Source organism: Syngnathus typhle, linkage group LG21, assembly GCF_033458585.1.
Source record: "Syngnathus typhle isolate RoL2023-S1 ecotype Sweden linkage group LG21, RoL_Styp_1.0, whole genome shotgun sequence".
Classification (NCBI taxonomy): domain Eukaryota; kingdom Metazoa; phylum Chordata; class Actinopteri; order Syngnathiformes; family Syngnathidae; genus Syngnathus; species Syngnathus typhle.
In genome coordinates, this window is record NC_083758.1 from 6,292,003 (window position 1) to 6,315,507 (window position 23,505).

Consider the following 23,505-nt stretch of genomic DNA (forward strand, 5'->3'; position numbering starts at 1 on the left):
GGGTAGGCGGGTCGAGGTAGGTTAATTAATGTTTAATTAAAACTATAATAGTTTACAAAATGTCGTACTAAGCATACTTGTCCAAATTCCACACAGGAACCGGCTTATGATTAAAAATGATACAAGAAAGCAGCGGGTAAGACAATTAACTTCCTGTCACATTTCCATCTTAATTTGACATTATGTGATTATGTCTCTTCTTTTTAGGAATTCTTTGAAAAGAGAAGAATGCAAAATAAATTGAAAAACCTGGAAGTTGCTACACCTCCCTCTAAAGTCAGCTCCATCGCCAGTATGGATCTTGTGACACTGTTTGTGGTCAACCAGATAGCTACAAAAAAAGACCTTAAAGGTAAAAGGCATTTAGTAATCCATTTTTTTGTGAGATATCCACTCATACTATGATGTCTTTCAGATCCTCCCCCAGTATCAGTTTTGAGTTCCAAAGGAGGAAGGAAGAAACTAAATGTCAACAACCCCTTGGTGCTCCCCATGAGCCCCGGTTCTCCATCCCAATTGATTCTAGTTGAGACCCAACCTCAATGCAGGTGTAAAAAAAAAAAAAGTTGTTTTCATCACAGGCCACAGCGAAGTACTCGGGGAAAGGTTAACAATATGGAAAGCACTGCACATATGCAATCTGGAGTTAGAAACCTTTGCCCTGCATTATTTATGTCCCTAAACAGACTGCTAAAAATGATGTAATCAGATTATCAGAATGAAATACTGCCCAGTCATGCTGTAAACCTTGACTGCTGCTCTGTTGTTGTCGTTGTAGAGTTCAAGATTACCCCACCAAACAGATTATCCCACAAAGCTTCAAGATTCGGCAAGTAAGTAGCAAAGCCGTTTTATTACATAAGGGGAAAAGCAGGCACACTTTCAAGGAAAACCACAATTTTAAAAATGCCCCAAAATTGCAGCAAAGTAACCAAAATAATCCAGAGAGGATTTTTTTTTTCTTCACACCTAAGTATAATTTTTTTGGTAGTGTTTTTATGCGATCTGATATAAAATTACAGTTTGGGCGCCATCTTGTGGCTGAAGACTATATTGAAGTAAGCTTTGGCGCCATCTTGTGGCATTTACATGACATATCATTGATTGTTGAGTAAAAGAACTTGCATAAAACATTTTTTTTTTCTTTTTTAAGCCATCACCAGTTGCGGAGTGCTCCTTCTCAGACAACATAGGAGCCGATTACCTGTCCCCCATAGCGGAACCCTTCAACCCCTTCTCGTCCTCCTCCTCAGGTGTGTGTCTTCGGAAATAAAACAAAAAATAAAAATGACACATTGGATTTGTCTCTGTAGGGAGATTATTTCCGCAGGAGGAACACAACCAGGCCCTTCCCGGCTGGTCCTTTACACCTTGGGAGACATCGGATCAGAATACGGTAGCTTCAATAGAACATCACAAATGAGATATGAATTAGAATCGCGATTTATTGTCCTTTCAGTCATTCTGTGTGCCCGGAGGGCTGGGAGAAGACATCGTCTGGTCTTCAAACCCGGCCACGCCATCAGGAGCTTTCTTTGGAACCCCAAAGTAACAATTTGACCACTTAAGGCCCATCTGAAATGAGAGAAACTGTTTTTTCTTTGGTGGCCACAGGTCATCCATTCATCACCCGAGATCCGAAGACACCTTCCTTAGCCATTTGTCTCAAATGGAGCCCCCCACCTTTGACTTCACCCTAAACCCGACATGGAGCGAGCAGCCATTTGAAACGGACATCTTTAAAAGCGATACAAATAACGACTTTGAAACTAATGGTAAAAATCCAGCAATGGTTTTCACAATTTTTTTTTGCAAAGAGATCTTAACAATCCTCCTTAACCCTTTAGCTTTTCCTTTTGGGAGTGAAACACCAAATATAAATCTCAAGGATGAAACTTCAATCCAAACTTCAACCCCACAGTAAGTACTTTAATCCAATAACATGAATATTCACTTCTAACACTTGTTCTGTCCAGAACTGTCCCTGAGCCACAGCCAAACGACATTGGAGCGCAGGTAAAGGAAGCAACACTGACACCTAGTGGTGAACCATAATAACAAAATCAGATCACTTGCATTAAAGTGGTACCGTAATTTACGTGTGCTCCAAATGATGTATTTATTTTTTATTCAAAAGTGCCAACAGTGAACTTCACACCATCCCACCACATTTAATTGGCTATTTTTAGCACAGGAATGTATCATAGCATAAAGTCAAGGTACCACTGTAATGAGTCTCATGTCTCATTCCTTCACAGCTCCCCAATTGCAGTTTTAACTTCAGTAAGTCCACCCACCCTCCTATTCAACACATTCCTCCCTTCATCCATTATGCAAAAGCGCTTAAGTTTGTTCTCCCTCCCTGCAAGCATGCCCGGAATACCTAATGAACGGTCGGGGGGATTCGCCAACTTCCTCTTGCAACAGAGGTTACTTGAGTTCAGCCTCCAGTGATGACCCACCCGCTACGGTTTGCTTGAGCAATAACCGACATATTGTGAGCCAGTTCACATTTTAAAATGAAATTCTTGCTATTCATTAGAGTGAAGAATGCTGTCATCCTGTGGGATTTCCTCAAAGACGAGCGCCAGGAAGCAACCAAGCACCCCGTGAAAAAAGAGATACAGAAACTCAAACCGTCCACGAGTCCACTTCCGAGAAATTCGACGTCGCCATTCAGTGCAGCTTGCTCTCAGATCCGTCTGTTATGTCACGACAGCGAGAAGCCACCAGGGGGCACCCTGGCGTCACAGAATCTTTCGAGCGAGAAGCAAAGCCTTACATGAGGCCAACCCTGTGGAGGAAGAAGAAATCCAACACTTTAGGAAATCTGAATACAAGTCATCAAAGCAGCAGGAGAATGATGCCTCTTCAGGACATGTTGGGCAAAATCAGTCAAAGTAACAAATCAATTCAAGACCAAGAAGTCAAATACTGTTCTACTAAATATGTCGTTCTTCTCAATAGGCATGCAGGAGAGCCCCTGGAAAAAAATCCCACCGGATGAAGCAAGGCCAGAGGCCACCACCACGAGGGCGGAGGGGGAAAGACTCCAGGAAATAGCCGACATTTTGCTCCTGCTCAAGCAGAGACAGGAGGAGTAATGATGATAAGTGCAAAAAAAAAAAAACATACCTGTTCTGTGCATGCTGTTCTAATTAAACGTTTTGTGTTAACCTCCCGTTGTCATAGCAACACCGAAATAAAACTCCAAAAGCATTCTCGATTCATCGCTTTATTTCTTCCGTCTTAGACGCACAGACGATTTTTTTTCTCTTGTAATAGAATAGAAACTCTAGCAAAACATTTTACAGCTCAGACAATTCAATATACTATACATCGCTCTATCCGTCTCGAAAAGTGTAGTCACGTGAAACACTGCAAGATATACGACAAGCGCGTGGACAACTGCGAAAAAAGGCTAACGCAAAGTGCAGCCGATATTGCACAACCTGGAAACGGAACTTAAACCGGTACCATCCCCAATTAGTTGCACTCTGGCTCCCCCTTGTGGTACGAGAAATAATTACATCAATAAATCTTCGAACTGTGCATAATGTTACCGTAGTTTAAACGTCTATTTTTTTTTTCATCCAGTACTGTACATTTATTAAGTACAGTACATTTGCATTACGAGGAATTGTTTTCAAACATTAATTTAAATACAATCTTGAACGTTCACGCGCAACACATTTTACTTAAAATACAAGTTCACCATAAAAAAAAAAAAAAATGATGCACTCTCACAACAGAAGACGCCAAATTCTACCTACGGGTCATTATGACACACGGGTCAATTTGATCTGGCTGTGGTGGAAGACAGATAATGAAAACAAAAAAAGATTGTTCGAGGCAAATGAAACATCACCAAGGAGAAAAAAACGAGTTCTGGGGAGGGGTGAGCATGTTTAGTGCCACTAGTTTTCAGCTGCCCACTCTCACTACATAAAAATAGAAACCGGGAGCTACTCCAAAGAAAAAGACGGCGAGTGTGCTATGCTACGGAAATGCTCGATATGGATTTGCCACAACTTTATGTAGACTGATGTGCAATATTTGTTCAAGTGTCCATGAGGGAAGAAATTACAGGATGTCTCCAAATTTGGCGTCGATTAGAACATTCACAAGGTCGACCGGAGGCTCCCAACCAAAAACAAATCCCCGAATATAACATCTAATCAACGTCGGATGCGTCGTTGTCCGATAAGTGGTAGTTTGACCCCTTGACCCGGATGTATTCCACCTGCCGCCCCTCGTCCGAATCGGACGCGCCGCACGAGCACAGGCGGTTCTCGAAGAGGGCCTCGATCTCCTCCAGGCGGCGAGCTTTGGTCTCGGGGAGGCAGCCGTAGATGAAGATGAAGCCCAGGAAGGCCATGCCGGAGTAGAGGAAGAACGCCCCTGCAAGGAGACACCGGGAGAATCAAATGTTACGGCACGTCAACGCGAGGGAGGCGATTTGACACTCGTACAATCAACGCGCTGACGGAAATTTAATGAAGCAGATGCAATCTCCATTTTCCCCGCTGTTTAGCAACAATGACATTTCCCGATATAAATAAACACGCCGCGTCGTGATCATCAGAGACAGCCAGCGTTCCACACACAAAAGATGTCGGGAACATCCGCCAATATTCTAGTCCAAAAATGTCGGTCGAGATATCGGGATAGAGTCCTGAAAAAGTACTGGCTTCAGAAACAATATGATCGTATTGACTCATCGTATCTAGCTGACCGTAGTAGGTGAAGTACTGCGCCAAGTGGAGGAAGGTGAGCGACACCAGCACGTTGAAGGTCCAGTTGACTCCAGCTGCACACGCGTTGCCCGTGCTTCTCGCCCACAATGGGTAGATCTCAGAATTAATAGTCCACGGCATTGGACCCATTCCTTGAGTGTGGACAAACATCTCAAATGAAACTCCAAAAATAAGCAATTGTGGATTTCCAGTCATGTCTTACCCGGCGCGAAAGCAGCCAGGTAGAACATCAATCCAAGTAAGACCAGCCATGAGAAGGAGGTCGGGCAGTAGTTGTAGGCCCAGTAAGTGTGTTCCCTCATCTGGCTGGAATTAGAACATCTAGTAGCAAGCAGAATGAGAGGAGCTTGATATCCTTTAGGTTAAGGTAATCCTCCGCCCTCCACAGCATACACACCTGCATCCTGTGACTCACCTGCCCCACGCCGCCTGTTCGGTGGAGGCCCTATTGACCGGCACGCAGGAGGAGGTGAGCAGCGCCGAGCCGTTCTCGCGGTAGCAGAAACCGCAGGCGGGGTCCAGCATGCAAGGCTCGCACAGCCTGAAACATGCATTGATTCTTTATCCTCTGCGAAGAATCGATTGCTATTTTTGACTTACTGATACTTGAGGCAGGTCGAGTTAGCCATGGAGGGGTCTAACGGGTGGAAGGTGACCGCGGGACTGTGCTGGGCCGATAGAAGGAAACCCACGGCCAGCAGACACAAGCCGAGACACGTCCCTGTGCAAAAAAAACAACAACACTCAGGGGTGTGCTCACTTTTGCTGCCACTGGTTTTGTCTTACCGACGATGCTGCCCAGGGTGAGCTTCCGTCGGCCCACTCGCTCCACCAGCCAAACGCCCAGAAGAGTGAACAGAAAGTTGGTGAGGGTGGCGAGTCCCGCCAACCAGATGGCCAGACGGTCATCCCGCACTCCCGACATCTGCAGGATGGTGGCGCTGTAGTACCTGCCAGCCACACACAAAAGAAAAAAAAAAAAAAAGGTAAGAAAGGAAAAATAGTCCGTATTGGATGGAGGTGTCAAAATGGAAAATAAATGTTTTTTTTTTTTTTTCAATAGTGGGCCGAAGAGGGAATATTATCTAGGGAAGTGGTCTACTTTTTTTTTTTTTTTAAATGTATGCAGAATGCATAATAAATGCATACATATAAATATATACAGACATCTGAAAATTTGCATGATGCACATTTGAGCAGTTCAAATCTGAAACGTGCTTCTTCATTGATGACATCTGTTCGCTGTGTATCGAGAATGCGTGTGTGCGTGATCCGAGTCATAATAACAATCCTCATGAAAAATTTGATTCCACTGGAAAATGAAGAGGAGGAGGAAGTGATTGAACCACTTGCACGTTAAGAAAAGGAGGAAGTGATTGAACCACTTGCACGTTAAGAAAAGCTAATAAAAAAAAAGTCCAGCTTGAATTTAGTTTCGGGTCATGTCGGCTTATTTCGTGACATTTCCAACGTGACATTTGTTTGAGGGACCATCTGCGTCCGTAACGCACGTCAGAGACCAGAATGAAGAAAGCTGCTAGATATCTCTTCATTAACTTCCTTAATTTATTTCATAAGAAATTCTGGAAGATAAATACTATATTCTTAGTTCTGATGTAATGGGCTGACAACCTGATAGAAAGTGAAGACCTCAGTTGGAGAAGGTAACAACCCAAAAAAAAAAATGGCGTCAAAAAGGGAGTCGAATCAAAGCTGAGTCCCGCTAATGAAACCCGGAGGAGATCACACGGCAGAATGTTAAGAAATAGCAACTAGTTAATGGTCATACATACAAATGTATGTATGGCGAGACAGAAATTGGCGAATAATTGAAAGATGCATGAATAATTCAATTCCCCAGAAGGAAACGAATTATCGAATGTGATAGCTCAACTGTGAACCATCACGCAGGATTTATTTATATTCTATTTATTCACAGGATTATTTTGGGGGTTACCTAACATATAAAATAAAATATAATAAAATACAATGAAATAAAATAAAATCAACCCAAATCAAATCACTTAAATGAAATTAAAACAAAATAAAACAAAATAAAACGAAATAAAATGAAATAAAATGAAATAAAATGAAATAAAACGAAATAAAATGAAATAAAATGAAATAAAATGAAATAAAATGAAATAAAATGAAATTATTTTTGGGGTTACCTAACATGCTCTACATATACAATAAAATCAAAAATAAAATAAAATAAAATACTTTTTGAACATCCGCTACAAACTAAATGAATTCCTTGGCCTCATCTTGATGACGCATCAATATAAATGGATTACCACAGTGGGGCTAATCAATCTAATCCATACGAGAAAGAGAGAAAGAGAGAGGGAAGAAGGAGGAGGCACTGCTCACAGTGAGGGTCGAGATGAAGATAAATGTACAATTATAGAAGCACACAGTCCATCGACCGCTATTCAATAGGACACAAACACCATTTGTGACAGGTGCGATGTGTCACTTCTCTTAACAGCAGCCTAAATTCTCCTCGGCTACCTCGTCAGTCACATTCAATATTGCAAGCTTTCTCACACACACACACATGCTGACGGCAGTGTGTGTAGACAACAATCCGCAGCGTGAACCACACAGGCGTTAAAAAAAAAAAAAAAAAAAGTACAAGCACGCACGCACTTAGCCCATTGCCTTTGCTCTGGCGGTTGCTAGGCAACAGCACACATCCCCGGATTGTTTACAGAGCCGGGTAATATAGTTCATCTCGAAGGGGCGGCCAGACAGACATAGATGGGAAGATATAAAGAACAAAGCAGCGGATGGAAAAATAAATGTTGCTTTTTTATCCTGGCCGCTTGGCGTTATGAAACACGTTGCCATTTAATAGCGCGCCGCTAAGCTATGTGCATCTGTCTCAATGCGTTTGCGATTATCTACTCAATGACATTTAAACACACTTCATAGTAAAGTTGCAAAAAACAAAATACCCCAAAGTGCCCGACAGTACTCACATGACCGTGTTGATTCCGGAGAGCTGCTGGAACATCTGGAGGCCGCAACCGACCAGGAGTGCTCGGCGCGTGGGAGGATAGGTCAACATGCGCCAGATCACCGGGCCATCTGGAGACGGACAAATTTGCAAGATTCAATATAAATAAATAAATAAATAAATAAATAATGGATAATAAGGTTAGCATTGTTTAAATGAAGCTAATCAAAGATAACAATACACAACAGACAGTGACTTCTCTGAAACTGTCCATGGTGCTGATTGCTCTCACTGGCCGTACAAATTTGCGCAAATAAATAAATAAATAAATAAATAAATAAATAAATAAATAAATAAATAAATAAATAAATAAATAAATAAATAAATAAATAAATAAATAAATAAATAAATAAATAATGATAATAAGGTAAGCATTGTTCAAATGAAGCTAATCAAAGATAATAATACACAACAGAAAGCGACGTTTCCTGAACTGTCCATGGTGCTGATTGCTCTCTACCCGAGCTACTTTTTCGTCTCATTTTTGGTCCCAGCTGCGCTCTTATCTGAAGCGGGTAATTGCCACTCCCTCCTCTCAACCTGATCTCCAGACAGCATGCCGACAAGCCCTCTCCTCTGGGGAACCCGTGTCTTAATAAGATGGGAGAGCCACCGGACAAGTATTGGCGGGGGGGGGGAGTTGCAAGAACCCAACACGGAGGCATCCGCTCAGTAATGGCGTCAAAAAGGGGAGCAGCTGTGTGTAGGAGGGCTCGCTCTGGAGCAGACGCCTTTCGAAAGGGAAACCCGGACACACACACAAATAAAGACCTACAAGTTTCATAAATGCCTTGAAAGTTTTTTTTAAACTGGAATATTAAACTCATAAATCAGCGCCGTCGTCCATTGGTGGTAGAAATATTATCCCAAATTCGTGTAAATATTTCCCATGAGTCTGATATTGTCGTGTGTGTGTTTTTTTTAAATTATTATTAAGGTCGCGCCACAATATGAAGAAGCGCTCTGACTGAGAAATCGGTACGCTCATGGGCCATTTCCTCTGACGCTAACCTGGCGGAGTACGATCGCTTGATTTCCTGCCAAGCCGACCGTTATCGCATTAGCCTCGAGGGATATCAAGATTTATGTACCCGTGATCAGCTATTCACAGAGGAGCATCTCATGAAGAAGAGCTTCATTCGCTCCACGAAACACACTTTATCGATCAAACCGTGCTTCTTTTTCCCAACCCCTAACAAAAATGTCAGCTTGAGGGGCGACGTTAAACATCAAGTTAATTCACACACAGCTTCATTTCCTCCACCCTGCTGTAATCCAATCAGATGCGATATTGAAAGCGGCTGGATGGCGGCGGCGAGATAAAAAAAGAAAATAAAAGCCACAAGCGTCGTGATTTACGCTGGAACTATAGCTACATACAATTCATGCTAATTTTTATACACTGATGCTTACCAATCAAAGCATAGGAGGACCTCGAACATGTCAGAAATCAAAAAGCCATAGCAGGCAATCTGTCACTCTTCCCTCTAATTATTTCTCCCTCTGGTCACCCCTTCTCATCTCAACTTGTCAGAGTGGGACCACATCACCCCATACTCGGCCATATTCAAAAGCGGGAGGGTCAAGACTCAGGCTGAATAGAAACTAGGAAGGAATTTTTAATTCCATCATTCCAATTACAATTTCAAATTAATGGCAGCCAGAAATAGAAGGTATGTAAGGCAAGCTGGCTCAATATTCCTTCATCCATGAATGTCATCCTGACAACCACATAGGGAGGAATCACGACCAGATCAGGCTTGCTCAATTATTCACGAGCTGGAGCGTGCCAGAGGAGAGAAGAGTTGGGAGAAAGTCGTTGTTTTCTACGCTGGTTGACTGAGTCGGATTAGCTTGGGGGGGAAAAAATTATTATGCCCCTTTCAGAACAATGCAAGGCAGTAAGTGTGAAGTACAAGGTACTTATGCATGACCCCTGAGGTACGCCAGACATGAAATTACCATCACGCATGTCAATCTGTGACTGTCAGTTCTTATATTCTTTTTTTTAAATCCGCACCATACAGATTTGTAAACAAAGCTGAGAAAAACACTCAACCGTAACGAAAATGATAGATGACAAACAATCGTGGCAAATGACTTCAATCACTAAAGCAGATGGCGCACATTCAGAATAGCGACAATCTGCGAGCCAGTCTGTGAGAGGGCGTATTTAAAAAGCATTCTGATTGGCAACATCTGCTTTTTCAAATTTTCAAGGAGCCTTGCTCACTAGTGGAAGACGTTTGCGATCCTTGCGGGGATATAAATTGGATTTGCATTTTTTTTTTTTGAAAGCCTCAATGTGACCTTGGTGGTGGCTTGAATGAAATCTTGATCAATGACTTCATCATGCATCATTCCTTCCGTCGTCTTTGCCTTTGTAGAGGCGGCGGATCAAAAGAGGTCATTCTGTCAAGTCCGTCTCCTCGTCATTTATCATCGAGGAACTCGACTAAATCGGTAAGGACAAAAGGATTGCGAAATTGAACTTTTCTGCATCGTTACCGTTTGTTTCTGCATCGGAAAAATAGTCGTATTGATTACAAGGGCTCCCTCTAGTGGTATGTTAATGAATCGCTGTTACAATTCAGTTTCAAGGTGAAACGATCAAAACAAAAAATCAATTTTGACGAAAAGTACCTCCGAAGGTTCCCAAAAATTTGGAAAACCTCCAATCTGTCACTTTGAATAGTCCAATTACCGATTTAACAATAGCACAGAGCGAACAAGGCCGGAATTGAATGTCGGTGCCTTGAACGTGACACAGCTACGTTGAACGCATTTAGTCCAACTCAAAGAAAACAATCCCCTCAATGCGTCGTATTGATTTTTATTCAACAATACGATAATGAACACTGAGGACCCAGAAGTGCCTGCTAATATCTAAAAGATCAATGCCTTTCCCCAACTATAATGAATAGGCAATTGATGGCGGCTAGCAATAGCGCTAAGCTGCACAAAAGATTCATCGGGAGCAAATAAACAGCGTTTATTCACGACAGCAGGACGTCCCTATGTTTTGTCGTCCCGTTATTGAAAACCAAGAGCAGCAGTGGTCTCATTATGATTTCTGTGTGGATTTAAACAGGCTTGTGGTCCACTGTGGAGTTTCATAGAAATGCTCAAAAGCTGTGAATTATTAATAGTCAGAAGCTCCAGTGAAGGGAGACGGTAAAACTCACCGACTGCATAAAGATGAGGCGTGTCCGGAATTGCCAAACGTTTGTCAAACGCACTGCTCAATACCCAGAAACAGAAATCATTTTGATATTTGATTCGATTTCGGGATAGATAACTTAAATTCTATTCTAAGCTAACTGGTCACCGACATTAAAAATCTACTTTAAAAAATATGCTTTGAAAATAGAAAAACAATAATCTCAAAAGATGTCAAGCTATCTTCAAAACATTTAATAATAATAATAATAATAATAAAATAACAAGAATAAAATAAGAAAATAAGAAAGATAAGAAAATAGTAATAATAAACTATTATTACTATTATTATTATTATTATTATTATTATTATTATTATTATTATTATTATTATTATTATTATTATTATTATTATTATTATTATTATTATTATTATTATTATTATTATCAGATTCTTGATTCTTGGCTGTTGCACCAGCGTAGAATTATTATGTTGGAGGGAAAGGATCAGAGGGGGATATGCACTTTAATCATCAGAGGTGAGAAAGATGGGAGGGGGCGTTGTTGCCGCGGTAACGGGCATGGTGAAAACATGCATGCCCGCACGCACTTTATTCACAAGTAGACTATTTGGCCAATCAGATAGGAGGATTTTAGTCTGAATGTCTCGAAGGCAGAGGTTAATTGCCAGCTTTTGTGATGTGAAATGTTGAATCTTAACAGCACGAGCCGCGGTAATGAATCAGGAAAAATTCATCCATTCGAAAAAGAAAATATTTCACCATTTCCAGGTTAGCGTGACGGGTGTTATAGACTTCATAAACGCAGAGAAGCATTTCAAAGCCCCCTAAAGCACTTTGAGGGAAGTACACAAATAAAGTAGGAAATTAAAGCGGCAAATTAGAGAACCAAAATAGTTCCACCCTGGAATCGATGTACTTTGCAATGTAATTGCTTTTCTTTAATGGCTTCGAGGTGTTTGGCGGACGCCCGCAAACTAAACACCGAGATGAAAACAATACAAAAAGTTTCCTGTTCAAATAATGCAAATTACAAACATGGCTAAATGCGTCACAAACAAAACCCCCCCAAAAAAAGCGACAAGCAAACAAGAACCGTTCCAACACAGTTAACTATAGAAACCCACCCGAAAATGGCGACGGGAACTACGGGAGGGATGCCGAGATGAAAAAGAACCAGCTGAGTACACAATGAGCCTGCTGCCACTGTGAGTGTGTTGTTGTGTGTGAGTGTAATGAAGGTTCCTCTTCACTGCAGGCCACACGGCCCCAAGAGGATGTTTGGATGGCACTCCTGGCAGACACATGGTGTTCTCAGTTGTCAAGGTTGATTAGATACGGGATGAAAGCGATTCCCTCGCCTCTCCTCGGTGACTGGCCACAGCGACCGGAGTGTGTATGTGTGTGTGTGTGCTAAATAGAACTAAAATTACTGATCACATCGTATTCATTCATGTCAAGGCAGTAAGGTCAAAATGATCCAGTATATTGCACATAATAAAAAAGTGAAATACAACTGAACTGAACTCAAAATCGAACTCACCTCCTCCACCGTCCTTCTCCTCCTCTTCGATGCTGTTCTTGATTCCGTCGTACTCCTCGTCGATGTTCTGGTTGCCTCGTATCTGGCTGAGGACGCGTCGGGCCTTCTGGGTGAGTCCGCGTTGGATCAACCAACGAGGGCTCTCGGGCAGGAAGAGGAAGCCCACAAATTGGAGCACGGCGGGCAGAACCGATAAGCCCAGCATGTACCTGGCCGAGCGGAAACAGCGCCTTCAGAATTGTTCTATTGTAATCCCGCGGGAAGCTTTCAACTGGTGGAGAGCTGTTTCCTTGCGAGCAACGGGTGGCTCATTAAAATTAAACCCTGGAGGAGAAATGTCAAGGCTTAATTTAGACCCTGGAAATCACCTTAACATTGACCTTGCCATTTAACGTACAGAATGACGGATATTATAGGCTACACAACAAACTGATGTAACCAGTTTTGAAATCAGAGACCAGTAAAACTGTTCAAATATTTTAAAAAGATTTATAGTAATAAAAAAAATGTTATCTCTATTTTATAACATGTAATTTTATTTTTATTTTGTATATATTTTATATATTTATATTGTAGATATTTATTTTATTTTTCATTTTAATAATGACATTTTGCATAACTTGTCTTCATAAAATGATGCGGCGGGCCGTATCTGGGCCCCCGAGCCTCGGGTTTGACACCTATGAATTAGCCCAATTCACAATTACATTGATGTGGAACCTATATTTAACAATTTAAAATACCCCCAAAATTTGAAAAACACCCACTGGCCCGGAAGCAAGTCGACTGTGTTCACTCCCACAACGGCGCAGTTCCTAACTGAAAATACCCAGCAAAAAAAAAAAAGTCTGACTCCATTTGGCGCTAGACTCGAGCTGGGTACGTAAATAGGGCGCTGGATATTAAATCCAAACTACAAAGTCACAATTTGCCGTGTCTAATCAGAACAGACGTAACCCAACACACACTCAAAGCTGAATCACTGAACGATTGCCGCGAGAGGAAAATTGCTCTGAAAACCTTTTTGCGTGCACTTAAGCACACAATCAAAGTTCAACAAAGAGTGTTCTTGGAAATCCCCCAAATTGGTCGACAGTCAAGTATAAGATAGGGAGACTAATTGAAAGGGGGGGGGGGGGCGGTCGTGAAACTGAAAAGTAATGCTGACACGAGCGACTAAATCTCAAAAGACTTTTCATCTCTGCAGGAATCAACAGGACTGACTCTAATCGTCCATATCGGACGTGAAGAGGAAATGACGTTTTTTATCTACGCTGACATTTCACAATTCAGAATGGGTGGAGGTAAAACATATCAGATAAAAAGTATGTGCTGATGTGGCAATTCTCTGCCTCGTGGATACGTTGACATTTCAGTCCCGAGGGACATCTTCTGGCATTTGATATATCATATATCGGGGAACCCCCCCGGTTTGAGAGGATTCGGTTCTGACCTCCATCCGTCACGCTGCACGTAACTGAAGGCGCCGTCCACCAGACTGGCGATAAACTGGCCGGCGGTGATGAAGAGGGTGTTGACCGTCACTAGTTGACCGCGTAGGTGCGGCGGCGAGGCCTCGGCGATGTAGACGGGTACCGTCATGGAGGCGATGCCTGACAAAGACAGGGAAGAGAGTTGGCTATCTGTTGCTATGGCGACGCCGTCTCTGGAAATCAGTCAGGACTTTTGAAATAACAAATCCAAGAACGGGAAGAGGATTTGAGACCCTAGAGGACCAGATTTGGACCCCCCTTGGCTGAGCTAACAATTGGCTAAGCTATTTTATCTGACTAGCATACCGCGCTAGCAAGCGGAAAGTTTTTGTTAAGTCAAAGAATCGCCAGACTGGAATTTGTATTCTATCTTCTTTTCACCTTCCGTCACCCTTCTTTTCATTTCGTTCAGATTCCGCGGCGAACCGCCCGTTACCGGCCAGACGTTGACTAATGATGGTGTCCGTTTCGCTTCTTTTCCGAGAGCAAAACACGTACAAGCCAATACCGCTGCCGCCGGTAGAAAGGTCAAAAGTCACTTGACATTTTCAGCGGTGGTAAACAAGAGAGAGTAAAGCTGTCTCTTCGTGGAACAGCACCATTCATCCCTTTTCTGCTTTGATTCTATTAAGCTCTTGCTGGCTGTATCTAATTAGGATTCCAAGACAAGGCAGACAAAAAAAACTCTCCGGGATGAAGAATTCGTCAAATCGACAATGGAGGAGAAAACCCGCCCCTGAGTGGTGATTTAATAAAAATAGGATCTTATGTCCGGTCCTAATCAAATTCGGGAAGAATTTTGTCTCAAACTGAATCTCAATGAGATATATCTCTAGGCTGATAAAGCTCATCAGTACGGCGCTAATATATATCGTTCTATGCAGAGGAAAAATAATATATGACTGTGAGTATGTTTATGTTGCTACACTTTTGCTTAAAAAGTCAACATAGAAAGGCTAAGCTATGTGTTTTTAGGTGCATTTGTAGCAATTTAAGCTATTAGCAGTTAGTGTCACGGTTGTTTTGTTCATTTTCCCAATTTGTGTTCCTCCACATGCACACCTCATCATTTATTCAAAGTATGCAAATCTACCATCAAGATAATCGACCCCTTTCAAGATGGCGATAATTTCTTGTCAATCACGGGAACATGCGAACGCACCGTACGTGCTCGTTGAAAAGGTCATTTCACAATAACTGACCAGGGGATGACTAACCAGAGGGGAGCAAATCGAGACGAGCAGGACTTGTGACATTTCCTGGTTGGATAAACAGTTTTGCCTGATTTTTTTTGAGGCTAGTCCAGTTCAGAAATGCTAAGATGCTGCCGTCTAGGTTTTGTCATGTAAATGTGAGAATGCAATTGACAGTCTGGGGGCAGAATAATAGCGCGCCATGAAAAATGTTTCCCTAATAGCATCTCCGGCGGCTAATTGCGGTGGCAGAATGTATTTCCTGTTCCATCAGGATACGCGTAATAAACGCATCTGCAACTGGAAGATGTTGATGAAAAGGAGAACTGGCAAAATGAGTGGATTAGGTGGAAATCATTTGGTGAGGAGATTGTAATAATGTTATAATTTGATGTTTAATTCCAATCAGTACATTTGATTAAATATTCTAAGAAATAATAAATATATATTAATATGCAGTATATATGTAATTTTATTCATTTTATTCCATCATTTTTACAATTAAACTAGTTTTTAAAAAAAAAACAATGAATGAAATTGGTTCCATGATGTGTTTGTCATTAGCGTTTGTAAGCAGAATTAGCGCCCCCTTGTGGAGACACTCTAAGGTAAATTAAATGTAATTTGTTGTTATATTTAATGGGGCAGGGGTGCTTTGCACTTCCTACCTGCACCTCTTAAGCAAGAGACGTTAAAATGATTTGGGGGGGGGGTCAAGGGGCAAAGATGGGGTGCCACTGGTATTCGTAACTAGGAGCGCCACTGCATACGTCTTTTCGTATACGAATGGACGTTTGGATTGTTTTGTTGGTAACTCTATACATGTCAATCAAAATGTCAATTTGAAATCTATTTGAGCAACTTTTTTTTTAACTTTGCAACATTTCACAAAAAACAGTTCTTCATCAAGGTTCTCACCGAGTCCCAGTCCGACGATAAGCCTCCCCGCCAGGAGCACCTCTTTCCCAGGGGCGGTACTGAGCACGATGCCGCCGACGGTGAAGAAGAAGCTGGCCAGCAGGATGCACACCCGACGCCCGAAGAGCCCGTTGAGGAAGGCGCCGATGAGGGCGGCGACGGCGGCTGCGGCCACAGTACTTGAGATGATCACCTCCTGCCACAAGGCGCTCAGCTCCATCTGCCTCTTGAGGAGCAGCATGGCCCCGGAGATCACCCCGGTGTCGTAGCCGAACAGGAACCCGCCCAGAGCGGAGAAGGCGGACAGCACGTAGACGAAGCCCGGCGTGACATCCTGCATGAACTGCTTGCGCGCAGCTCTCTCCAGGTCCCCGGTGGAGGCGGCGGAAGAGGAAGAAGCCACCGGGGCGCCACCGCTGGAGGAGGAGGAGGACGCGGCCACCTGCAGGCTACTGATGCTGGCGTTGGACGGAGCCTTGATGAGAGTCCGCTCTCCTCCGTCGCTCGCCTTCCTCCAGCGCTCACCCATGAGGTTGCTCATACTCCGCAGGTTGTAATCATGGTCCGCCTGCTTGCGCGACATCAGGGATGCGCAACTCCAAACACTTGACTAAGCGAGGCTTCGCTCCACTTTCGAATATAAACCGAGCGGACGGAGCTGCAGCAAAGTTGCGCGCATCTCCTCCCTGTGGTCCTGATGAGAGACGGAGAAGACAAGGAGGAGCGGAGCAGAGCACTTCGTCACCATAGCGTCGGCGTGACGCAAGGATGTCTTATTTTCAACCGAGAGTGGGGCGAGGGGAACCAAGTCTTTGTCTGATGCCAAAATAGAAAAAGCACGTGGGGTCAAAACTCTAAAAATAGTCTCATTTAGGATTCACCTCGTATTTTTTCCAACACGTTAATACAAGTTTTTAATCACACAAATCAAAGTGTTAATCATGTTTGTTAATCATTAGTCAAATTCTTTAAAGGAGATTGTGGCGTTATTTTGACGTGTGAGGGCACTGCCCCCTAGCGGACGTGGTAGATTGTTACCGAGATTTCATAATAATATATATATATAATTTTAGATCTATATTTTTTTATATTCTGACTAAACATACCAGTTAGTCATCAACATGCCCCCTAGCGGACGTGGTAAATTGTTACCAGGATTTCATAATAATATATATAATTGTATATTTATATCCCGACTAAATGAGGTAACTCTAAATGGCGTCCATGATTCTAGCAAAAAGCCGTTCTGTCCCTCATACTTATCATCATTATTGTCTGCCCACTCTCATATTGATTGGTCCTGACACGCAGTCCGAGTAATCTCCGCGGACATGCGGCGTGGCTATACGACCACCGCCGAATGACATAAATGCACTCTGGAGCCACGACAATCAGCGTGCGGACCGCTGAGTGCGAAAATGGAGAATGGGGCTTGATAATGGGCCATGATTGGGCCTGTCTAGGAGTGGCAGGGCTAAAATGGGAAGCGGAACTACAGTAACCTTTTGTCGTTGTCGTGTTTAGGATGAGACAAGATTAAATAAGACATGATTTGCCTCGAATGTTTCCAAAAGGTTACTAGAAGTTTATCAAGCACCACTTACTGCAAAAAAAAAGCTGAATAAAGATTTACATACAGTACATTCACTGGCGGAGCTAGGATTTTTTTCCATGGGGTGGCCAAGGGGTCTGCAAAACATTTTTGTAGTTTTTACAAACCTAAAAAATTCCGAAAAATATCTAATAAACATTCAGTTTGTGTACTCTACACAAGACGTGGTAAAATGTGGAAAGAAAATTCACAGAAGTGACCCAAAAGTCGAATATACTGTCTTAAAATTAAAAGAATAGGAGAATTCGGACTTCCCACCACTAGGCGTATCTCACTAATTCATTAAAAATAATCCCTCCAATCTGCATTTTATGATTGGATTAAGTATGAGATAGCCATTGTTCGGATTGATCAATAGGGCAGGAAGACTTTGATCCGGCACGGGGGGGAAACACCCTGCCTTACAAAAGCGACTCTTCTCCACGAGAGGAAGGCAGTTTGAGAAAACAGCAAAGTAAAAGACACACGTGGGCTTTGTAAATAAACTTTGCTTCGCGCTGCTGCCGTTTGTTGTGCTGTGTACTTGTGAGTGAAGTTCACAGGGGGGGGGTGTAAAACCCCGGTTGTTTGCTCCGAGTCTTCCTGGGCTGGACCTTACCCAGGTAGAGCCATCCTTTTTTTTTTCTGTGTGTTCAAGAGTACGTCGGAGGGGCTGTTTTTTTTTTCTTTTTTTCTCCATTAACATGATCAACAAGCGTGCATGAGTGCTTAGGTTACTGATTACAGGTGATGTTATAATTTGAGATAAGGTTCGAGACCAGGCGCAAAGTCCTGCCAGGTACAAAGAGTCTGCAGTTCTTGTTCACATCCCTCTTTGGAGCGCTGCTGGTTCTCAGGGTAAGATTTTTGCTTTCTAATTATGCAAAAAGAATGACTTCAAATTTCCATGTTCAGTTGAAAGATGTTGGTGCTTAGTTTACGATCGAAGGGTGAATTAATTTTTTTAGTCAAAGGAAAATGTTTTCACACAGGTTGCGTGAAAACACGGCAGCATCATGAGTGTAGAGTCCACCAAGCCGCGTGATGCTCGCTGCTCCAAGCTCAAGGTTAGTGCAAACAGACTCACAAGCTTGTTTAAATATCAAACTTGCACGATTGCATCACTGAGGAAAGTCTCGTGCGCATTATTGCAAAAAACATGATTAGATTTTGAATGTGATTTTAAGATTTTAAAAAATGAAATATTGAAATGAAATATTTGAAAATAAAAAATATAGAAAAAAAAAATGGTAATAAAAATTGTTAACAATATTCCTGTTTTTTTTAAAAAAATTCGTCTTTGCGGGCCACCTAAAATGAAAAAAAACATGATTTGAATTTTTATTGGGATTTTAAGATTTTTAAAAATGAAATCAAATATTTGAAAATAAAAATTATTTAAAAATAAAATGAATGGTAATAAAAATTGTTAACAATATCCCTATTTTTTTTTAAAGTGAATTGACATGAATTTGATGCACAATTTTTCTTTGCGGGCCACCTAAAATAAAAAAAAATATGATGTTAATGTGATTTTAGAAATTTAAAAATGAAATATTGAAATCAAATATTTGAAAATAAAAATGATTTTAAAAATTGTTAACAATATCTATCCTTTGACAATAGCTTTGACACCTTTAAAGAATCCACCGTTTACCGAATTACGTCTTTTTACGTACCGAATAATATCGTGACTGTTCTCCAGCTCTTTCTGGCCTCGATGGCCTTTGCGTACTTCGGCAAAGCTTTTGGTGGCGCCTACATGAAGAGCTCCATCACCCAGATTGAAAGACGCTTTGACATCCCCAGCTCTCTCATCGGGGTGATCGACGGCAGCTTCGAGATGGGTTAGTCCACTCGTTTCTTTTTTTAATTGAAAAACGATCGTACTAACGACGCTTCTTCTCTTAAAGGAAACTTATTGGTAATCGCTTTCGTGAGTTACTTCGGCGCTAAGCTCCATCGTCCCAGACTGATTGGGATTGGCTGCTTGATCATGGCTGCTGGCTCCTTCCTCATTAGTCTTCCTCACTTTCTTCAGGGCCCGTCAGTACGCACTTTTTGTCTAAAAATGGTCTTATATTCAAAAGACTGACCCCGTCTATTTATTTAGGTATAAATACGAGACCAGTATGACTCACGGTACCGATACCAACGGTACCGAGAGCATCGCGCCATGTTCGTCCAATCGTAGTTTGACCGACGACGAACCGGATTTAGCAGCCCGAGCAGGTAAAGCAGATGGCGAGCGATCACTTACAATATCAATAACTTCCCGTTTTAAATCTTATTTAGATTGTGAGAAAGCTGCCGGTTCGTCCATGTGGATTTATGTGTTCCTTGGGAACATGCTGCGAGGAATTGGCGAGACCCCCATCATGCCTCTGGGAGTTTCCTACCTGGATGATTTTTCCAAAGAAGAGAACACACCTTTCTATTTGGGTTCGTTATGAGTTGCTAATATTACGGAATTTCAAGTTGCTACTATGACAAAAGGTCAATTATGCAATATTCTTACGTATGCCAGCCTGCATCCATACGACGGGAATTCTAGGCCCCATGTTTGGCTACATGATGGGATCCTTCCTCGCCAAGATCTACGTGGACATTGGATTCGTAAATTTAGGTACTCTTTAACCCAGGGTCTTCGGAGTCCACATGCTCAATAAAGAGGCTCAAAAACCAGTTAACCTTTCTCGTTCCCAGATAGCGTGACCATCAACTACAAGGACTCCCGCTGGGTCGGGGCATGGTGGTTGGGCTTCATCGCTACTGGCACGGTTATTTTGCTCTCCAGTATCCCTTTCTGGTTCCTGCCCAAGTCTCTTCCCAAGCAAGGGAAGGAGGACCAGAGCAAAAGTCTAGAACTCAACGCAGATGCAGAGCAGGATCATTTCCTCACGGATCAGGATCACGAAGAGAAAGAAATGACGTTTGCGGAGATGGCTAAAGGTAGCGTGCAGTCTTACAAAAAACATTGGACAATTTAAGATATTTGGAGGATTTGCACGTTCAATTATTAACTGATAGAATCCCTGGACTTTAAATACCATGCAATCTGGGCAAACGTTGAATGACCTTTGAAATGATATCAGAGTTCAGTTCTGGATACTTAGATAAGTCAAAAAGTGGGGAAAAAGGTTTCTGGGACAAAAGGATGTAACAACCTCAATCTTCTAGAAGATACAATGCAGTGACCGGTCAATCCGGTTCTTGAGTATCACGGACTGTCGTTCAATGTTCTTTTCAGATTTCATTCCATCTTTGAGGAGACTCTTCAGAAACAGCATTTATTCCTTGATGATCCTCACCTACCTGGTGGCCGTCAACGGTTTCATGGGCATGATCACCTTCAAGCCAAAGTTCATGGAGCAAATCTACGGCCAGTCGGCCTCCAAGGCCATTTTCGTCATAGGTAGAGTCCACACAGGATGCAAGCTAAAGGGAACAATGATGTTATTGAAGGGAAGTGTGATTGTGTTTCTCAGTTAAAGTCATTGTTGGGTAACACTCATTTGGGTCGGTGGTGAGAAAGGAAGGAATTCAAATCAAAACTCTACAATTCCTTTCTGCAGGTATATTCAACTTGCCGGCAGTGGCCTTGGGCATCATTACCGGAGGTTTCGTTATGAAGCGTTTCAAACTGGGCGTGATCGGGGCGGCCAGGGTTTCCATCACGGCGTCAGTCGCCTCCTTTTGTCTGCTGGTCGTGCAGGTCTTCCTTCGTTGCGAGAACGCCGAAGTGGCCGGCCTCACCGTTACGTATGAAGGGTGAGTGACAAGGACGGTACATTTGAGCTATGAACAAATGTGCCGCCATCTAGTGGTCGATAGTGGGATAACCCCTTCCGGTAAAGGAAAAATGACAACATAGCTATGATAATCCAACAAAACTGCTGTTGGCGGCGTCCTAAAATCAATTATCTCCAGAATCCCGGACTTATCCTACGAGCCGCAGACATTGTTGTCCCAATGCAACGCCGGCTGTTCTTGCTCGATGAAGCAGTGGGATCCGGTCTGCGCCTACAACGGGATGACGTACGCCTCACCCTGCCTGGCTGGGTGTCAAACGTCCTCGGGCACTGGAAAGGAGATGGTATGAGAGAAAAGGTTGCCATAACAACAGCCAGCATCAGTTTACACCTCGGTTCCTCTTAGGTGTTCCATAACTGCTCCTGTGTTAGCCAAATGATCCGTCCGAGTCAAAATACGTCAGCGGTGTTGGGCCAGTGTTCCAGGAAAAGCGACTGCGACCGGATTTTTAAAATCTACATGGCTCTGTCCGTGGTTGGTTCCTTCATATCGGCGTGCGGAGGCACCCCGGGGTACATCGTGCTGCTCAGGTCCATACAACCAGACTTGAAGGCTCTGGCTTTAGGAATGCAGACGTTGATCGTAAGGACTCTGGGTGAGTACGGGTTTCCGGTTCTGTCGGCTCTCGTGTCGTAAATAAACCGGGAAAGTCAAGGTTTGTGAATCTTTTCCAGGTGGGATACCTCCGCCGATATATTTTGGGGCTCTGATTGACCGGACCTGTTTGAAGTGGGGTACCAAGCAGTGCGGGGGCCGCGGCGCATGTCGATTTTACGATGCCGATGCGTTCAGGTACTGTGACATTTTCAGGCAAAATCTAAAACGGATCATTTTTACAAGGAAATATATTCCAGGTGGACCTTCATGGGGTTGATCACTGGACTGTACTTCCTGTCCAACGTGATGTGGGGAGGCTTGTATCGGAAAATCGTGCAGAGGCAGAAGAAGTTGGCATTGAGGGAGCAAGCCAAGGAAAAAGAACGAGAGGAGAACAGAGTGAACGGACATGCTAAAATCAACATAGCCCAAAACAAAGACAACACAGAAAAGGAGAGTACCATTTAAAGAATGCCGTCTTGTTTTTGTACTCAGATTTGGCGCCATCTGGTGACATTTTGGTGGAAAACCATTGCTGTATTAGGAAAAGGTGAAAAGATATCAATGTAACAAACAGGAACGGGAGAATGAGGGGCGGAAAAAAAACACCCCAAAGTGTGTCATATCATTTCGTTACAACTTCTGCCTTGTTACGCAACATTATGAAACGAGTGAGTCAAGACTTGAATGTTTGGAAGTGTATCACTGAGCATTTTTGTAATTACTTTACAGGATATAGACTGAGTCAAATGTATTTGTATAGTGACATCATTTCTTTTTTTGTATGTATGGAATGTTTCCTTAGAAAAAAGAAATCACGGTTGTTTTCCCACATGGTTTGGTTTTTATTTCATTATTTGTTAATATTTTAGAGGAGTGTAGATAAGAACAAATTGTGTTGCAGTGCCACATTTCACCAGCAGTGGAGGCACTTTATCTTTAAATCTTGAATACTGTAAAAAATAGCAAATAATAAAAAATGAAATGATTATTAAATCCCCAAAAATAAATCATATTAATAATGAGTATTTTACAAGGGTTTAAAGTGTATAATCCATTCGCATGGGTGAAAACACATAATACTGTAAAAAATAGCAAATAATAAAAAATGAAATGATTATTAAATCCCCCAAAATAAATCATATTAATAATGAGTATTTTACAAGGGTTTAAAGTGTAAAGTCCATTCGCATGGGTGAAAACACTTAGGAATGTGAAAATTCTTAATCCTAATCCTGGGATTTTTTTTGGGCCAATTTTCTGTGCATAGAAAACAAAAAAGGCTCAAAGCAAAAATAAATGTAAATGTGTTGTTAAATATGAGTCAGTGGATTTACAGTGGGAGTTGTTACTCATCTTCAAATGAAATATAAATCGGGGTTTTTTTTTGCGTAAGAGG

The 23,505-nt window shown here is 42.3% G+C and overlaps 3 protein-coding genes across 5 annotated transcripts; 2 read left to right on the plus strand and 1 right to left on the minus strand.

Annotated features, from left to right (window-relative positions):
- The first annotated feature begins 1,439 nt into the window (after positions 1 to 1,439).
- LOC133145417 (uncharacterized) lies at positions 1,440 to 3,203 on the plus strand. Of its 2 annotated transcripts, XM_061268910.1 has the most exons (8): positions 1,440 to 1,548; positions 1,615 to 1,775; positions 1,848 to 1,920; positions 1,977 to 2,016; positions 2,259 to 2,283; positions 2,370 to 2,470; positions 2,543 to 2,900; positions 2,968 to 3,203. In XM_061268910.1, exons 2-8 carry the CDS (start codon positions 1,670 to 1,672, stop codon positions 3,102 to 3,104), a joined length of 840 nt encoding a protein of 279 aa, XP_061124894.1. In that variant the 5' UTR covers positions 1,440 to 1,548; positions 1,615 to 1,669; the 3' UTR covers positions 3,105 to 3,203. The 2 variants fall into 2 exon arrangements, with proteins under 2 accessions (XP_061124894.1, XP_061124893.1); XM_061268909.1 differs by lacking the exon at positions 1,440 to 1,548 and having other exon boundaries at positions 1,549 to 1,920.
- Positions 3,204 to 3,265: 62 nt separating this feature from the next.
- Positions 3,266 to 16,758, minus strand: LOC133145473 (proton myo-inositol cotransporter-like). Its single transcript, XM_061269021.1, has 10 exons — positions 16,106 to 16,758; positions 13,955 to 14,114; positions 12,502 to 12,710; positions 7,742 to 7,850; positions 5,544 to 5,707; positions 5,358 to 5,478; positions 5,173 to 5,298; positions 4,960 to 5,078; positions 4,736 to 4,888; positions 3,266 to 4,401 (listed from the first exon to the last, which is right to left on the minus strand). Exons 1-10 carry the CDS (start codon positions 16,686 to 16,688, stop codon positions 4,175 to 4,177), a joined length of 1,971 nt encoding a protein of 656 aa, XP_061125005.1. The 5' UTR covers positions 16,689 to 16,758; the 3' UTR covers positions 3,266 to 4,174.
- Positions 16,759 to 18,338: 1,580 nt separating this feature from the next.
- LOC133145580 (solute carrier organic anion transporter family member 1C1-like) lies at positions 18,339 to 22,940 on the plus strand. Of its 2 annotated transcripts, XM_061269199.1 has the most exons (14): positions 18,340 to 18,554; positions 18,689 to 18,763; positions 19,402 to 19,543; positions 19,610 to 19,742; positions 19,810 to 19,928; positions 19,992 to 20,138; positions 20,224 to 20,322; positions 20,403 to 20,648; positions 20,947 to 21,111; positions 21,272 to 21,467; positions 21,627 to 21,792; positions 21,855 to 22,104; positions 22,184 to 22,301; positions 22,364 to 22,940. In XM_061269199.1, exons 2-14 carry the CDS (start codon positions 18,713 to 18,715, stop codon positions 22,572 to 22,574), a joined length of 2,043 nt encoding a protein of 680 aa, XP_061125183.1. In that variant the 5' UTR covers positions 18,340 to 18,554; positions 18,689 to 18,712; the 3' UTR covers positions 22,575 to 22,940. The 2 variants fall into 2 exon arrangements, with proteins under 2 accessions (XP_061125182.1, XP_061125183.1); XM_061269198.1 differs by having other exon boundaries at positions 18,339 to 18,554; positions 19,810 to 20,138.
- Positions 22,941 to 23,505: the final 565 nt, after the last annotated feature.

What these genes read in the sequence shown, in the direction of transcription:
- LOC133145417 (XM_061268909.1), top strand. Translation starts at nt 1,670, where the DNA reads ATGGAGCCCCCCACCTTTGACTTCACCCTAAACCCGACATGGAGCGAG. An exon ending in ATCCAAACTTCAACCCCACA is followed by an intron (nt 1,921 to 1,976) that starts GTAAGTACTTTA and finishes TGTTCTGTCCAG; the next exon opens with AACTGTCCCTGAGCCACAGC. An exon ending in GTTGGGCAAAATCAGTCAAA is followed by an intron (nt 2,901 to 2,967) that starts GTAACAAATCAA and finishes TCTTCTCAATAG; the next exon opens with GCATGCAGGAGAGCCCCTGG.
- LOC133145473 (XM_061269021.1), bottom strand. Translation starts at nt 16,688, where the DNA reads ATGTCGCGCAAGCAGGCGGACCATGATTACAACCTGCGGAGTATGAGC. An exon ending in GTGCAGCGTGACGGATGGAG is followed by an intron (nt 12,711 to 13,954) that starts GTCAGAACCGAA and finishes CCGCTCGGCCAG; the next exon opens with GTACATGCTGGGCTTATCGG. An exon ending in CCTGGCTGCTTTCGCGCCGG is followed by an intron (nt 4,889 to 4,959) that starts GTAAGACATGAC and finishes TCCACACTCAAG; the next exon opens with GAATGGGTCCAATGCCGTGG.
- LOC133145580 (XM_061269198.1), top strand. Translation starts at nt 18,713, where the DNA reads ATGAGTGTAGAGTCCACCAAGCCGCGTGATGCTCGCTGCTCCAAGCTC. An exon ending in CGACGGCAGCTTCGAGATGG is followed by an intron (nt 19,544 to 19,609) that starts GTTAGTCCACTC and finishes CTTCTCTTAAAG; the next exon opens with GAAACTTATTGGTAATCGCT. An exon ending in GTTTGCGGAGATGGCTAAAG is followed by an intron (nt 20,649 to 20,946) that starts GTAGCGTGCAGT and finishes TGTTCTTTTCAG; the next exon opens with ATTTCATTCCATCTTTGAGG.